This window comes from Megascapheus bottae, chromosome 7, assembly GCF_031878675.1.
Source record: "Megascapheus bottae isolate mThoBot1 chromosome 7, mThoBot2.hap1, whole genome shotgun sequence".
NCBI classification, from domain to species: Eukaryota; Metazoa; Chordata; class Mammalia; order Rodentia; family Geomyidae; genus Megascapheus; species Megascapheus bottae.
In genome coordinates this window covers 529,918-546,738 of record NC_143515.1, presented here as the reverse complement: position 1 = coordinate 546,738, position 16,821 = coordinate 529,918, and the positions used below count along the sequence as shown (strand labels likewise).

Below are 16,821 nucleotides of genomic sequence, written 5' to 3'. Positions count from 1 at the left end.
TAGTTTGTTAAAAAAAAATCTATGTCTAGCTTGGTTGCCTTTCATGATCCTGGGAATGTGAGTGCAGCCGTGCTTACCTCAGAACTGAGTTGTTCAGAGCACCTTGAGACTCTGGAAACATGGTGAGCAGGGCCATCTAAAGTAGGAGGATCCGATTCTCGCCCCCTCTTCCCCATGGACACCGTAGTGCTCTTGGCCAAGAGTGAAAGACCAAAGAGCAGAGTGGCTGAGCAGCACTATTTTGGGGCAGGGAAGAAAGTGGTACCACCGCCAAGATGTACCCCCACTCAGAACTCCTGGTTGGATGAGCAGTCTCTTTTGATTAATGCTGGTTAACAATACCTGGAGGGGAAAGAATAGCTAGGCCCCAGATCGACAGGGCTGACATGTGACTTGCCTGGGTCCAAGTGTAGTGTATATTGGCCCACTCCAGGACCTGAGAGCAGGCCTGTAACCCCAAACAAGTAAGAGGAAGGAGAAGTTGGTCTGCAGAGCAGAGAAAAGAAACCTTAGGCACTAGCATCCAGCAATGCTGGATTGAGACCAAGTCTCTGGTCACATCTCAAAAGCTAACCCTGTTTTCCTGGCTGTGCTGACATTTGTCTCAAAGCCCACCAAACTACCCTCGAGGAGAACGTGGTCCCTCTTATTCTAGCATGCTGAGGAAGGACTCATGATCAAGTTGTGTCATCAGATATTCTTCATAAGGCCAACTCTAAACTGGGAGTGTCTTTGCTTCAACCACCTGTTCACAAAGGTACCTTTTCTAATTGCCATCTGGCTTTGTGCCTGTTAGAACACAGTGAACAGCCTATTCTCAATGCATTGAAGAGATTGCCTCGAGCACTCTGTTAAGGCCTGTGTTGAGCTTCCAAGGCTTGAAACATGCAGAGAATAGAAACCAGGACAGAAACTAAACCAGCTGTGGAGCACCCAGCTTTCCCCCATGCCAGACCCTGGGTTCATGTGCCCTGTGAGAAACAGTAGGGCATACCGAGCCCCAGGGATGTGAAAGGACACCCACATGTTCAGGCCTGGCAGAGCAAGAATATCGAGGAGTTTCCTGAAGCAGGAGGTGGCCAACATCAGGCACCTGCCACATGAGTCGCTGCCAGAGAAAGGCTAAGCCTACTAGTGTCGGGGGCTGGGAAGAATACTCTTACACACCCGGGGACTGCAGCAGTAAATGGTTAGCACCTCCATTCAACAGCTAGGAATTCACATTCCACATTCAACGAAAAAAAAAAAGTGTGAGCAGATGTGATAAATACTCTGTTATGTGATACACTTGACAGGCTTGTGGTCCTGAAGTAGTCATAAAATAACTGAAGGTTAATTACCTTCTGGGAATGAATTGGCTATCCTTCAGCAGTATTTTAGGATATGTACATCATTTAATTGGGCAGTGACCTCATGCTTACATCTCGGCATAAAAGCAAGTGTTCCATCTTTCCCTGCCAAACTCCTTATATTAGGGCTTCATGTCATTTTAAGACCTTTACACTCAGAAAAAAGATTCTTCCAAAATTACATTTTTTACTTTAAATGAACACAGACATGGTTCCTGGTGCAATATAAAGGCAGAAAAATAGAAACCTAAAAAGCAAATATAAGGACATCAGCTCTGTATCCACTTGCCTTATTTTGGTTGGCCCAGGAGCTGCTAAGAGACACATGGTTTCGAGTTTCAAAAAAGATAGATTTGTATTTTCTGCTACATTAAGCCTCTTCACACAAGACATCAAGCTTCTTAGCCATTGAAAGTCTAGAGGATTTTGTTTGTTAGCTGCTCAGTGATACAGAGAGCCCTCCAGTGCTAGTGTCCCATGGAGGGAGATATATGCTTTCCAGGTGCATAACCCCACTTTCTTAAAGGCTGGTTTCCAGCTGACTGCCTAAGGCCTTATTTATCAGGCTGCAGTACAAAGCCTGATACAGTACTGAGCCAACCACAAAGCCTCAGGTGAGGGAGGAAAAGAGAAACTGATAGTGACACAGTGTCTGCTACAGGACAGACGTAAGGATTCACCTAGGCACTACATGAGTCCTGACATTTCATAGTGAGGGAGACTGCCCAGGGATGTGGTGAGGCTCCACGAAGGGCTGCCAGCCCTGCTAAGTGATGGCCTAAGGTGAGGTAGCAGGGTAGGGGTTCCTTCCCACTCCCTCTGAGTGGGGGCCTGCACGGCCCACTGTGCAGAGAGCTGTCATACCGATTGTACCAAGAATTGTTGGTCTTGGCCTTTCTATTTTTATTTCAAAGTTTCTCTGTCTGATTAACATTCTCTCTCTAGTCTCAGCACTCCATGTTTGCCTACTAGATATACATTGTTGAATGTGATGAAGCCTATTTCCACCTTAAAAAGGTGTTTGTATGCAAAGCTCCTCAATAAAATAATAGCCAACAGAATCCAGAAACAATTATTTAAATTATACACTATGATCAAATAGGCATCATCCCACAGATGCAAGGCTGATTTAACATTTGCAAATCAGTTAATGTAATACATCATATCAATAGAGCTAAGGTTAACAATCATATGATAATTTCTCTGGATACCAAGAAGGCATTTGACAAAACACAGCATCCATTCATGTTGAAAGCACTAGAGAAAATAGGACTATGAGGTGCATTCTTTAAAATAATTAAGGCCATATATGAAAAACCTACAGCCAGCATGATACTAAATGGAGAAAGACTAGAACCATTTACCCTAAAATCAGGAACAAGACAGGGATGTCCACTCTCTCTGCTTCTCTTCAATATAGTGCTGGAATCCTTAGCCAGAGCAATAAGGCAAGAGAAGGACAGCAAAGGGATCCACATAGGGAAAGAAGAAATTTAACTATTCCTATTTGCAGATACATGATCCTAAACCTGAACGAACCAATAACCTCCACTCCCAAACTCCTAGAACTAATAAATCACTGTAGCAAAGTGGCAGGATACAAAAGCAACCTTCAAAAGTCAGTAGCTTTTGTGTACACCAACAATACACAGATAGAAGGAGAAATCAAGAAAATGATCCCATTTGTAATAGCCCCCAAAAGAATAAAATATTTAGGAATTGACCTAACCAAAGATGTAAAGGAATTATTTAATGAAAACAATAAAAGCCGAAAGAAAGAAATGAAAGAGTTTTCCAGGAAACGGAAAGACATCCCATGCTCATGGATAAAGAGAACCAACATACTGAAAATGGCGACACTGCCAGAATTGATGTACAATTTCAGTGCAGTTCCCATCAAAATCCCAAAGACATTCTTTGCTGAAACAGAAGGTGTAATCCAAAGGATCATCTAGAACAACAAAAGACCTAGAATAGCCAAAGCAATTCTAGGCAAAAAGAGTGATGCAGGTGGTATTACAATACCAGACTTCAAACTCTACTATAGAGCCATAACAAAAACAGCATGGTATTGGAACAAAAATGGACCAGAAGGTCAATGGAACAGAATAGAATATCCAGAAATAAAACCACATACCTATAGTCAACTTATATTTGACAAAGGAGCCAGAGATGTACAGTGGAATAAACACTGTGCTGGGAAAACTGGGCAGCCACATGCAGAAAACTAAAAATTAATCCCAGCCTGTCACCCTGCACAAACATTAACTCAAAATGGATCAAAGACCTACATATCAGACCGGAAACCCTGAAACTGCTACATGATAGAGTAGGAGAGACAATGGAATTCATAGGCACAGGCAAAAACTTCCTGAACAAGGTCCTGTGGTCACAACAGACTGGAGAGAGTCTACCAAAAAAATAAGTTTCTGTCGGGCACAGTGGCTCACACCTGTAATCCTAGCTACTCAGGAGGCTGAGATCTGAGGATCAAGGTTTCAAGGCAACCCGGGCACAAAAGGACCTGAGACTCATATCTCCAATTAACCTCTAGAAAATGGGAAGTGGGGCTTGGCTCAAGGGTAGGGCTGAAGAGCTCAGGGACAGTGCCCAGGCCGAGTTCAAGCCCCATGACATGCCCCCCCACACACACACATACACACAAAAGTTTCTGCACAGACAAAGGCATAGCTACTAAATTAGAAAGACAGCCAACCAACTGGAAAAAGATATTTTTAATAATAATACTTAATATCCAATATCTACAGGGAACTCAAGAAATAACCCCCTCCTAAACCCAACAAACCAATCACTAAATGGGCAAGTGAACTAAAGAGAGACATCAAAAGAAGAGGTTAAAATAGCAAAAAAATAAAAAATATCATCCTTGGTCATAAAAGAAATGCAAATAAAAACAACCCTAAGATACCTCAATCCAAATGGCCAATATTCTGAACTCAGACAATGACAAATGATGACAGGGATGTGGAGAAAGAGGAACCCTACTGCACTGCTGGTGGGAATGTAAACTAGTTCAGCCACTCTGGAAGGCAGTTTGGAAGTTTCTCAAAAAACTGAAAATAGACCTTCCCTACGATCCCGCCATACCACGCCTGGGCATCTACCCTGAGCATCATAACCCAGGATATGATAAGGACACCTGCTCAGCCATGCTCATCTCTGCACTACTCACAATAGCCAAGTGAGGGAAACAACCCAGATGCCCCACTACAGATGAATAGATACAACTAATGTGATCACAATGGAGTCTTACATCACCACCAGACACGGTAAAATACTGGCATTCACTGGGAAGTGGACGAAACTAGAGCAAATCAAGTTAAGTGAGATAAGTCAAGACCAAAGGAACAAAAAATACATGGTCTCCTTCATATGTGGATATTAAATCCAAACAGTGCAAGAGCGATGACTCAATGTTCAGGTACCCAAGAATATTGACATGGTCTTGGAGATACAAACAACTGCAGAGACATAAAGATCTATGTTGGTATATATAATCTATAGACATAATATATCATATAGATTGATATGTATCTATGACAAAGTCACAGCTTAATTATGTTCTAAAATTTATGTGCCAGTGATTGCATATAGAGATTCCCTTCTTGAATACTTGTTTGTTAAACATGACATTTGAAATATGATGTAAAAAATCAGTGTCAATGAAACCTCTCTGTATATTGAATATATTTCAATGTATGTATATATATATGTATATACATGGGCAATATATCAGAAAAATAAATGTATCTGTGGCCAGTGCCAGTGGCTCACACTTGTAGTCTTAGCTACTCAGGAGGCTGAGATGAAAAAAAAAATCACAATTCAAAGTCAACTCAGATAGGAAAGCCCATGAAACTATTACTACCAAAAAAGCTGAAAGTAACACACACACACACACACACACACACACAATCACACAATACTGGGGTGCCTATTTTACTTTATTTTTCTTACTGAGAGTCTACCACATGTCTGGACTGAGGAAATAGCATAAACTGTCGGTCAAATTCACCTCCTGGAGCACGCAATGTGTGGAAGAAGGGAAGAGAGGAACAGATAGCTAGATGTTAGCATAGTAGGTACCAGGTAGGAGTCTCTAATATATTCAGGGAATATCTTGGAACACTGCCTCCCTGAGCAAGGCTTGCTGGTCCCTTTTCTCCAAGTCCCATTGAAGCAGAGACCTCTTTTAGAAGGTAGACATGGACACAGGTCAGCAGAGGCCACCTCACGCTGCATACTTGCTAGAAGTCCTCTATCCCAAGAGAACTCAACTACTCAGTCCCTGATCCTCACAGGAGATGAGAGAGGAAAAGGAGAGAACTTAAACTCCCTGACCCTCTTTAGAAGGCTGTCCCACCTTGAGATTTCTATGTGTGGTAGGAATCAATTGGAAATGAGTATAATAAAGTAGTAGTCCAGAAAACCCCACTGAGAGCCCTCGCAGTCACTAGCCTCTCTGCAGGTGGATTTAATGATGTTCATCTACCATATACTTGTTCTGTTATGTGTCCCGTGACCTAAGGCCACACAGTAGCATAGGAACTGGCCTAACAGGATGCCCGCAGGAGGCTGGTCCATGACAACAGATGGTGCTCCGTGAAGGAATGTTTCCCAGCCAGTAGTGGCCAGGGTAATGGGACTTGGCCTAGATGCAACCCCAGCCCCAGCAGATCACAAGCTGTGGGGCCCCAGCTTAGTTTTGCAAAAGAAAGTTGGTCTCTAAGACACGTTTAACAGGCCAAGTATCCCGGGCCTTACTCCCCCAGATGGCTGGTGTGACCCCTGGGCCTTACTCCCCACAGATGGCTGGTGTGACCCCTACACTCACCACAGGGCCGATCCTGGTTTGCTCCATGTCACCAGCGGGAACCCATAGTCATCTATGAGACACACATAAACAGGATTTGTGCTTCTATTACATTTCCTTGAGAGTCAGTTCACAAGGTCATGTGTCATTTTTAAGCAGTTCCCGTGATTCCAGATGTCCCTGCTCTTCCTCTTTCCTCTGCTTTGTCCCCAACAGTGTGGAAGCTACTGTCCTACCTGTGGGCAGCCCCTGCCCAATCACACACAGCACACAGAAGCTTTAGGTGTATAAATGCAGTCCTTGTGTGACTTTCTCTTGCTAGCAATTTCTCTGAGGTCATTCAAGGGAAGAACGGCACCCTGGTTCTCTTATCTGTCACCTGAGCACGCATGGACTGTGCAAATCTATGCGCATGAGATGAGAAGGATCCTTTCTCAAGGGCCCTATTTCCTGGAAACGCAGATTTCTTATCTTCTCAAGGAAGATAACAAAGAAAGAAAACGCAATCCACACTTCATCCTAGCTGGTGTTCCAGGGTAGAGGGCATCGTAGACAAAGGACCCAAGTTCCCACTGTAAAATAGCAGAGTTCCTTATGGATAGAGTATGAGGATATAGGAGAGAGGGTGGCAGATTTTATTTTAAGGCAAAGATAGTTTTATTTGTGAAAGGATTTCTTAATTTCTATGCCTCCTTGAACCGAGTGAGCTGAGTTCCAGAAATTCTTTGGGGAGTTCCTGGGCTCCTCTGCCCCAGAGACCTGCAGACACCTGTAGAAGTCTGTGGTCCCTGGAGAGGTCAACACATCCACAAAGCAGTTGGTCCGAGTGTGAGATCCATTACATGACTCTTGAGAATTCGCCTTCCATTTTTCTCTTAGCCAAAGGGCCCATCCACTTTCATGACTGAATCTTGTGAGAAAACACAGTTATCTGCTGCAGTTATGCCCATTAATTTAGCACAGAACAGGTGTACCTGTTCCAAGTCCAAGTGGGATTGAGGGGTGGTCGTGTCACAAGAGGAACTTGCTGTAGCCAACTTTAAGGCATACCATATAAACCCAGGTTTTTCACCACTGTCTGTTTAGCCTTATTTGTAAGTAAGTCTTAAAAGAAAAGTAAAAGTCAATAATTAATCATAGTGTAAACATTTCTGGGAAATACTCAGCCAAGAATTCCATAACAGGCCATCTTATCTTTGAAAAGTTTCAGAGTACTCTTCCCACCCAGTTTGGCCAGTGACAGCATATGGAAAGCCCAGCCCAGACTAACTTTGCAATGCTAGATTTCCCCCAGGGTTCCTCTTGCTCAGAGCACTAGACTATCGACATCGCGAGGAACAGAAAAAAAAATTGTGAGGACCAAAGATCAAGTACCAGAATCCATTTCTATGGCCTCTTGTCAGGCCTGCCCTCCTCACACCTCAGCCCTGCATAGTTCTTGCCTGCTTTCCCAATGGGCCCAAGGTGGCATTGTAGCCTCTTCAGATCTACAGGTCCTCCTGTCTTCCTTCCTCCCTCCTGCTACTTGGGTTTGCGGTAGAACTGAATCAGGTGAGGGAGCTATGAGTTCTTTTTGAACTAGGGAGCCCTAACGACATTAGCTATTCTGTGTAGGCTGGCTAATCCGATGTTGAGCTGTGTGCCCTCTGCCCACACTGCCATTTCCTAAGAAAGGTGTCTTCTGATCTTTGTCTTCTTCTTCTGCCAATAGGTACCTGGCTCTCTATGCTTACAAACCCCAGAAGAATGATGAGCTGGAGCTGCGCAAGGGTGAGATGTACCGGGTGCTGGAGAAGTGCCAGGATGGCTGGTTCAAGGGGGCATCACTGAGGACCGGGGTCTCAGGGGTCTTCCCAGGGAATTATGTGACTCCGGTCTCAAGGTAAGGATCCAGCAGCGTGGGCTAGGAAGGGATAAAGTCCCCTAATACTGTGGGGACCCTGGAGGCCATGCTGTAGAATGTGTCCCTAGAAACACTCAATCCAGAGGCAGCAGGGCAACTGCTCTCCCCTTGGTGAATGGTTATCCTGATGAGCTTGAGTGTCTTGGCTTCCCTCAGTGGACACTAACCACTCAGGGAGAAGAATAGGAGCAGGGAGCGTGGGATTCAAGGTAGCAACAACTGAGAGGAGTTACCAGAGAGCACGGTCTCCAGTGTGTGTGCCTGTGTGAGGACAGTATGTGGGCACAAGTGTATAGTATATATGTGCTCCAGTGTGAGTGTATGTGTGAGAGGTAAGGATAGCACACATCCACGTGTGTCCTACGTACAATTTATTGCTTCTTCCAGCTCCTGAGGGGTGTGCGTGTGTGTGTGAATACCAGGGACTTGAACTAGGGCTTGGATGAGTTACTTTGCTTGAATATTTACTCTGGGAGTTGGCTCTATGCTTTATACAGTGTTCAGTATCTTAACATTATTGTTTCAGGACTTTGCCTGACCCATTTGACCTTCATCTCTCAGCACCTGTAAAAGAAAACTGCATGGATTAATATGGTTGACACTAGTGCCTCTGCATGCCTGCTCCATAAGGCAGCTGTGGACTGGCCATAAGGTGGTCACTTGCTAGACATTTGAGCTATAGCTCTACTTTTGGCTTTCTTATGGTTAATGGAGATAAGAGTTTCACAGACTTTCCTGCCAGGCTGACTTCAAGCCACAGTCCTCGGATCTCAGCCTCCTAAGTAATTATTACAGGCATGAGCCACCAATGTGAGATCTGAGTAAGATCTTAAAGGTTAAGAAATGGGTTTAACTCAGCTCCTAGATAAATAGAAGATGACATTTAGAGCCTCTAAAAGATAACCCATGAAAGCTTCTTCCGAGCTCATGCCCCTAGAGCCAGGGTATGAGTTGAGGGTGAATACAACTCATGTATTCACACGTGTGTAGAGGAAAAAAGTTAAAGGCCCATTTCCAAAATGACTCCCCTCCTTTTGTGTAAAGTGGTTTCATCTAAGAGCTTTGGCGTAGAAGGACATCTATTTCTGGTATGAAGCTGCAAGTTCCCTGACATCCTCAAAAGAAAATGATATTGCCTATGCCTTTTCTAGTGACCAACAGAGACAAGATGGCACCATGGTCAGAAGGAGTTGGTGTCCTGTCTTCATCTTATACTAGATGTGTCAAAACCTTGTGAGACATGACTAGTTGTGGGTGGAGACACATGATTGTTTGTTAGAAGGAATTGAGGCAGTAACTCTGGTGCACATAGTTGATTGTGATCATGTCTCTATTCCTTCAAGTTCTTTTGCTTGAATATTTACACTGGAAGTTGGCTCTGCTTTATACAGTGCTCAGCATGCTTCACATTGTTTTAGGAACTTCCCTGATCATTTGACCATCTCTCAGCTGTACAAATCAGCTGGTCATTGTAAGTGGTGTGTGACCTGCTTTCATCTGAGCCTTTTCATTGGCTTGATTTTGCTTATTTCCTTAGGGTTCCTGGAGGAGGAGCTGGGTCATCTCGGAATAATGCGCTTGGAGGGTCTCCACTGGCCAAAGGGATGACCACTACCATGCAGCCTGGTGGCGGAAGTTTGAGCAGCCCGGCAACTACCACCAGGCCTGCCCTGCCCCTTACCACACCTCAGGCTCACTCCCAGCACCTGGCAGCTTCTCCACCAATAGGCAGCTGCCTGCGGCATGCAGCCCAGACCACAGCCGGCCAGGCTCGGAGCACCATCCAAGCAGGTACGGATGCAGATTCACCTGGCCAGTAATCAACAAGAGGAGTTTCAGGGGCACCAATCACGGGACATCCTTTATATTTTGGCCCTACTTTCTAGCAGGCCACAGTGGGGAGTAGGATTGACATGCCTGTCATAATCCCCAAGAATTATAATCCCTGACAGACAGCGAAAGTGATGTGGAGCTTATAGACCTTTGCACATTTGGGCATGGCAAGAGAACTGCATGGGTTAATATGGCTGACACTAGTACCCCTGGATGCCGGCTCCAGTAAGGCAGCCGACACTTGCCACTCATGTCTGGGTTTCCCCACTAGGCTGCACCTTGTGAGACAGAGTTGGTAAAGAACACAGGCGAGAGGATCCCCTTCCTAAAGTTCTCTGAGCCTAGAAAGAATGAGAATCCATGACCTTTCTCTTTAATGGAGGCATTAATCTATAAGCTTAAGAAAAAACAGTTTAGCCTGGCCCTGGCAGTTCATGCCTATTATCCTAGCTACTCAGGAGTCATAAAATCTGAGAATCATGATTCAAAAAGCCAGCCGCAGAAGGGAAAAATCCATGAGACTTTTATGTCCAATTACCCACCAAAAAGTCCAAAGTGGAGCTGTGGTTCAAGTGGTAGAGCAGGTAGAGCACCAGTCCTGAGCTAAGGGATTGCATCCAGGCCATGGGTTCAATCCCCAGTACACACACACACACACACACACACACACACACACACACACACACACACACACACACACACACAGTAGAAAAGAAACAAACCAAAGAAAGAGGGAGGGAGGAAGGGGGGAGGAAAGGAATGAGGAAGGAAGGAAGGAGGGAGGAAGGGAGGGAGGGAAGGAGAGAGGGAGGGAGGGAGGGAGGGAGGAAGGAAGGAAGGAAGGAAGGAAGGAAGGAAGGAAGGAAGGAAGGAAGGAAGGAAGGAAGGAGTAGCAATTGGCATGCCTACTAACTAGACACAGCACTGACTCTGATCTCAGGCTGTCCTGACTGAATGATTGACCAATCCTTAGGGAGGGTGACATGATGTCACATCAGCAGAGGACTGAAGGTGCTGGTGGAGGCAGTGTCTGTGTGGGACACCTGGTGATGGAGGCTGGCAAGTGAGTAGGTAGTCGTCCTTAGAAGAGCCATTTCCAGAATGAGCTTCTTCATAACTAATGAATGCTGAGTGGTGAAAGTGTGTGTGTGTGTGTGTGTGTGTGTGTGGTGTGTGTGTGTGTGTGTGTGTGTGTGTGTGTGGTGTGTGTGTGTGTGTGGTGTGTGTGTGTGTGTGTGTGTGTGGTGTGTGTGTGTGTGTGTGTGTGTGGTGTGTGTGTGTGTGTGTGTGTGGTGTGTGTGTGTGTGTGTGTGTGTGGTGTGTGTGTGTGTGTGTGTGTGTGTGTGGTGTGTGTGTGTGGTGTGTGTGTGTGTGTGTGTGTGTGTGTGTGTGTGTGTGTGTGTGGTGTGTTTAAAGCAGGAGAATGGAAGAGTCAGATGAACAGCAGTAGAGGAGAACAGGATTTTCCCTAACTGGCTCCACATACTGTTTTCCTCCCCTGTCCACACATGGCTCTTAGTGGTTCCAGTTGCCTACAGTCAGTGAACAGTGATCATTATACAAGAAGGGAGACAGGGTAGTGAGAAGAGAGCTGAGGAGAGAGGGAACATTTACATAAGTCTTATCATACTATATTATTACAGTTGTGTACTTGATTATTAATTACACTGGCTAATCTTCTTATGCCTAATTTATAAATTAAAATGTAAACTAGATGTGAAGGCAGCTGATGTACGGCAAATGAAGAACCAGATGAGTCCTGTGAGAGTTGTGTTGGCTGCTCTAGGTGATCTGGCATCATTTCATTTTGTGGGGCTTCCACTGCACTTTGGGAATCTCGGTGCTCATTCCCACTCCACGCCCACACGTGGTAGGAGGCAACACTGTATGTCCAACCTGCCTGGTAGGTAAGAAAGAGTCACATGGTCCATCTCAAGCAAACAGATGCCCCTGCATAAGCTTCTGTTTAAAAGAGAAAATCCTGGGTCCTGTGTGAGTGTCATCCAAAGTTAGAAGGAATGGCGTGAACACTGAGCTCTCCCACAAATGAAGGATGGACTACTGGTAAATTACTGGTAAATTTCAGGGCTGTGTCTGAGACCAACAGAGGTAGGACTGGCACCAGTCATCTGGGCACTGTCTTGGCTTTCCAGCCACTTACGATCAACTCTTTGAAGCCAGAGATCCTATAGGTCCCTACTAGTCTTTTATAAATATCTGTTTTGCCTAAGTTAAGCCAAGAATGACGTCTGTGTTTCTGCAACCCTGAAGCCATCCAAGTACAGTTGTCTGTGTCACACAAGTGCTTCTCAGCTATTGTCAGATCCCAGCTTACTTGCCCCAGGAGACTGGCTGCAATTAGACTGGTCAGAAGCACGCCAAGATGCTATTGTTGTTTTTCTGGCCCCACTGGAGCATGAGACCCAAAGGACTTGTGGTGATAAGTCTATCATTCATGAAAGCTTGGGCAGTCCTGCTATTCCTGGTGAGTGAAGTTTCTGGCACAGTACCCTGCAGTTATCTATGCAAAAGAGTCGGTGTAATGGTCTTTCCATGCCAAGCCTTGCTAGCAGCGTTCTCACTTCCAAAAGAAAATGGAGCTCTGCCAGTCATTTCTCCTTTATCCACTAACAAAGCAATACCAAAAGAAATGGGCATGGCGGGGGGCAGTGCAACAGTGTGTCCTAGTCATCCATCACCATAGTAACCATGATGTGTGACTAGCATCCCATCAGTTTAATTTTACATATGGGGAGAGTGGGGTGCGTGATGGTTCAACAGATTCCCTAGCGCTTCCCACCCTCCATGCTTGTCCCCACGCTATTGCTGTCAGCCAGGTTAAAGAATGGCTCCTATCGAGGCCTATCAATAAATTAAGTGCTCCTAGGGTCCCACAGCATTTTCCACTTCATTCTGTATTTAGAGAGAAAAACACTGTCGACAGCACGAGTAATGGATTGTCCGCTGCAGTGATTGCCTGTTTCAGGAGACCCCAGCTCTGTGCTGGGAGGCATTTCAGCAGTCTCCTCATCTCCAGCCAAAGGCAGGCAGTTTGACTAAACTTAAATTGCATTGGCCATAGCATTCAATATGATCTGTTCTACTTGATTAATGGAACTCTCTTGTCCAAGCGAAGAGCACTCCCCCGTAAAGTACTCATATCTTTTATGTATTAGGTCTTAGCAGGAGCAAAAGTTCCATAAAGCCATCTATTCATCAGCAAAAAAAAAATATAGCATCCAAGAAAGAGTTAGATACAGGCACAGTGATCTGCACAGAAATATAAAAAGCAGGCGGGCCTACTTCTGCTCAATTAGAGGAAAGGACAAGAAACAAATTTCTACAATAGAGTTTGGAAAGACTCCTCTACAGGTATAGGCATAGGCAGGGTTTTCAGTAACCTTAAGAGAGCACGAGGAGAGAGAATTCACCAGACCTGAGGGGAGAGGAGGAGAGGGGTGGGGAAAGCTTGTGTAGAGAATTTTCAAGACGAGGTGATAAGGCATGGAACGCTAAAGGGCAAATGGAAGCTAAACCGACAGAGTAGGCAGAGTTGGAAGCAGAGGAAGCGGAGGAAGCAGTGGAAAAGACTCCATTACTGACTGGAAAACTTCAGTTCATTCTGTGTGGCTGGAACAGAGGTGTGGAGAGCAGCCCAGTGTGCAGATGACAGTTTGTCTATGAAGACACATTTTACTCTCAATCTGAGAGTAAGTGGAATTCAGCTTTTAGTGCTGAATGCCAGGTGGAGGGGTTTGGGCTTTTCTAGGCTGAGGGAAGCAAATGAGAAAACCTGTGGCCAACAGAGGCCTCATAGATTTGGAGAGATCAATGTAGAAGGCCATAAAAAGACTGGAAGAATTCACGTATGTAGGGGCTGGTCACGAAGGTTCTTTTACACCATGTCAAGGAGTTTCAAGTTTTTATCCTAAGAGCAGTGGGTCCCACTAAAGGGCTCTAAATTATAGAAAACATCAGATTTCTATAGTTGAAAGATCAGCCAGATTCTTGTTTATGACCAAACTACAGTCCTAAGGGTAGAATTTACCCTCCACTTGAAATAATGATGCAAGCATCAATATATAAAGCGGCAGTTTTGAAACACTAGGCATGCGATAACCAAGAGAAAGGGATAGATTAGGGCACAGCAGAAATCATAGAGTGTGTGGGGCAGAGGAATGGAGAGGAGAGATCTGGCCTGTTTTAAGACTGTCTTTAGCATACTCTTGAGAACTCATCAGCATATGCATGTAAGCAAAAACCCAGAGCCAGGAAAAGAAGGAAAGAAAGGACTAGTGTTAACAGTGCCCAGAATACACACGGGCTAGAAATAGCTCCTGTTCCCACCATTCTAGAAGAAATTCCAAATGTGCAAGGAATTGAAGAATCGGCACAAAAGGACCTAGCTTCAGTGGTTGACTGAGCACAACTCCAGGTCCATCTAAGAGTCTTAAGAGCAAGTCTCAAAAGGCTCAAACTGCTTCCAATTAGTTTATGCCCCAAAACAAAGCTTAGGAATATTTATAGGAATGCAAAAATATCTAGCTCTTATCATGAGAATCACTGTGTTGAACAAATTACTAGATAGACAAAGGAGCAGAAAGATATGGCTCCAAAGAAGATACAGCTCAGTCCATCAAAACTTTGCTCATAATACTGCGATTACATTCCATATATCCACAAAACTAAGTAGGAACTGGAAAATTTTGACAAGACCCAAATCAAACTTCTAGAATAAAAACTGTGGTATGTGACATCAAGATATATTGGCTGGAATTAATGGCCAAGTACAGGAATAGAAACTTTGAAAAATGAAAACAAAGGTTAAAAAAATTAAATGAACAGAGCAACAGTAGAAAGTGGGACAACTTTGATCATCTCAATATTAGCATAATTGGGGAAAAAGAGGTTCTTAAAAATAATTTTAAGAAATAATGACCACAAGTGTTCTGAATTTGATGAAAATCATGTAGCCACAGCTCAAAGGCAGTTGTGAAACCTCGGGCAACAGAAACACAGATCAAACAATAGCAAGGCAAGTCATAACCAAATTGATGAAAATCCATGACTTTTTTTTAAAAAGGAGTGGGAAGCAGTGACAATAGATTTCTTGTCAAAAATACTTTGAGTAAGAAAGTTAAAGAAGTGTTAAAAGGAACATGCTAGTCACTAATGGCTCATATCTATAATGCTAACTACTCAGGAGGCTGAGTTCTGAGAATCACTGTTTGAAGCCAGCCCAGGTAGAAAAGTCTCCAGTTAATCACCAAAAGTGCCACAAGTAGAGGTGTTGCTCAAGCAGTAGAACACTGACCTTGAGCAGCGAAAGTCAAGCAAGAGTTGAGGACCTTAGTTTAAGGCCTACTATTTTCATGGGGGAAAAGGGGGAGAATTTTCCATTCAAGAGTTTTATAGACAACAAAAGTATCTTTTAAAAGATAGCAAAATGAGGACATAATTCAGTTCAATTATTTTTTAATTGTTGGGATAATATATAGAGGGGTTAGAGTTACATTCATCAGGTAGTAGGTGCATTACTTCTCATACATTGATACTCCCTCTCATGTTTTTAATCCCCATATCTCTCCCCCTACCCACTCCCAATCATCTTGTTTTCCCCCTTTCCCTTTCCTGTTTCAAATAAACAGTTCTAATATTTCATCAGCAGTGGACACACTGTACGTGACATATAAAACAGTTCTTTAGGAAGAAGTTGAGAATATGAGCCCAGTTTTGGTGCTTTATGTCTGTAATAGTAGATATTCAGCTGCTGAAATTTGAGGATCACAATTTAAAGCCAGCAGGGCAGGAAAGACCATGATACTCTTATTTCTAATTAACCAGAAAAAAATCTGGAAATGAAGGTGTGGCTCCAGTGGTAGATTGACAGCCTTGAGCTAAAAAACCAGTGGGAATGTGAGAACCTGAGTTCAAGTGTCAGTACTGGCATACCGGTGCACACGCACACGCGCGCACACACACACACACACTCACGCAAACAGACATATGAATCTGAAAAGAACAAAGAGCCCTAGAATGATACATAAATAAACATTAGGGATTTTAATTATTTAAATATTTGTAAAAATAGCAGACTTTTAAACAAAAATTGAAACAATGAAGTTTGGGATTTAAAACTTACATGAAAATAAAATGCATAATAACCAAAGCACAAAGTCCAGGTAAGGAGAAAAGAAAGTACAGCCTTCCATTTTAAGGGTTTTGTTTTTGTTTCTGTTTTGTTTTGCCAGTTCTGGGCTTGGGATCAGACATGAGCACTGTCCTTGGACTTTCTCAAGGCTAGAGCTCTACCACTTGAGCCACGGCACCACTTCTGGGTTTTTTTCTATGCATGTGGTACTGAGGAATCAAACCTGGGTCTTCGTGCACGCTAGGCAAACACTCTACCACTAGGCCAAACTCCCAGCCTCATTTTAGTTTTTATGGTTTATGGTGTATGTGAAGAATTATGGAATTATTGGTAAGAAGGCACTCAGGGTGGCAACAGAGTTACAGCAAAGAAGCTAACAGAAGAGATGAAACCAAGTCATGACATACCCAACTAATCAAAAAGAAAAGATAATAAGGGGGAAGGGAAAGAATATATGGAACACAAACAGAAGGATGATAGGCATAAACCTAATCGTACAAATAATGACATTAAATGTAAATGGTCTAAAAAGCCCTAAATGGAAATTGGTGTTAGAATAACAGATACTAGAAGTAAAACAACTACATATTATCAGCAAGGAAATCCATTTATTTCTTTATATCTACAGACACAACAAGCCTGTACCTATCAGCAGTGGCTACATGCTAGAACATTCTCTGAAACTCTGAACACTGAACCACTTCTGAAGTGTGTGAGGTTACAATGCCATCCTAGTTGATTCTGTTCGCTT

General features: G+C 43.9%; 1 protein-coding gene across 1 annotated transcript in view; it reads left to right on the top strand.

Annotated features, from left to right (window-relative positions):
- Nucleotides 1–16,821, top strand: part of Sh3rf3 (SH3 domain containing ring finger 3) — a 158,040-nt gene that overhangs the window by 106,706 nt on the left and 34,513 nt on the right. Inside the window, exons 7-8 of the mRNA XM_090336260.1 lie at nt 7,895–8,065; nt 9,624–9,877. Of these exons, the coding sequence (XP_090192386.1) occupies nt 7,895–8,065; nt 9,624–9,877 (425 nt within the window). The remainder of the gene's footprint in view (nt 1–7,894; nt 8,066–9,623; nt 9,878–16,821) is intronic.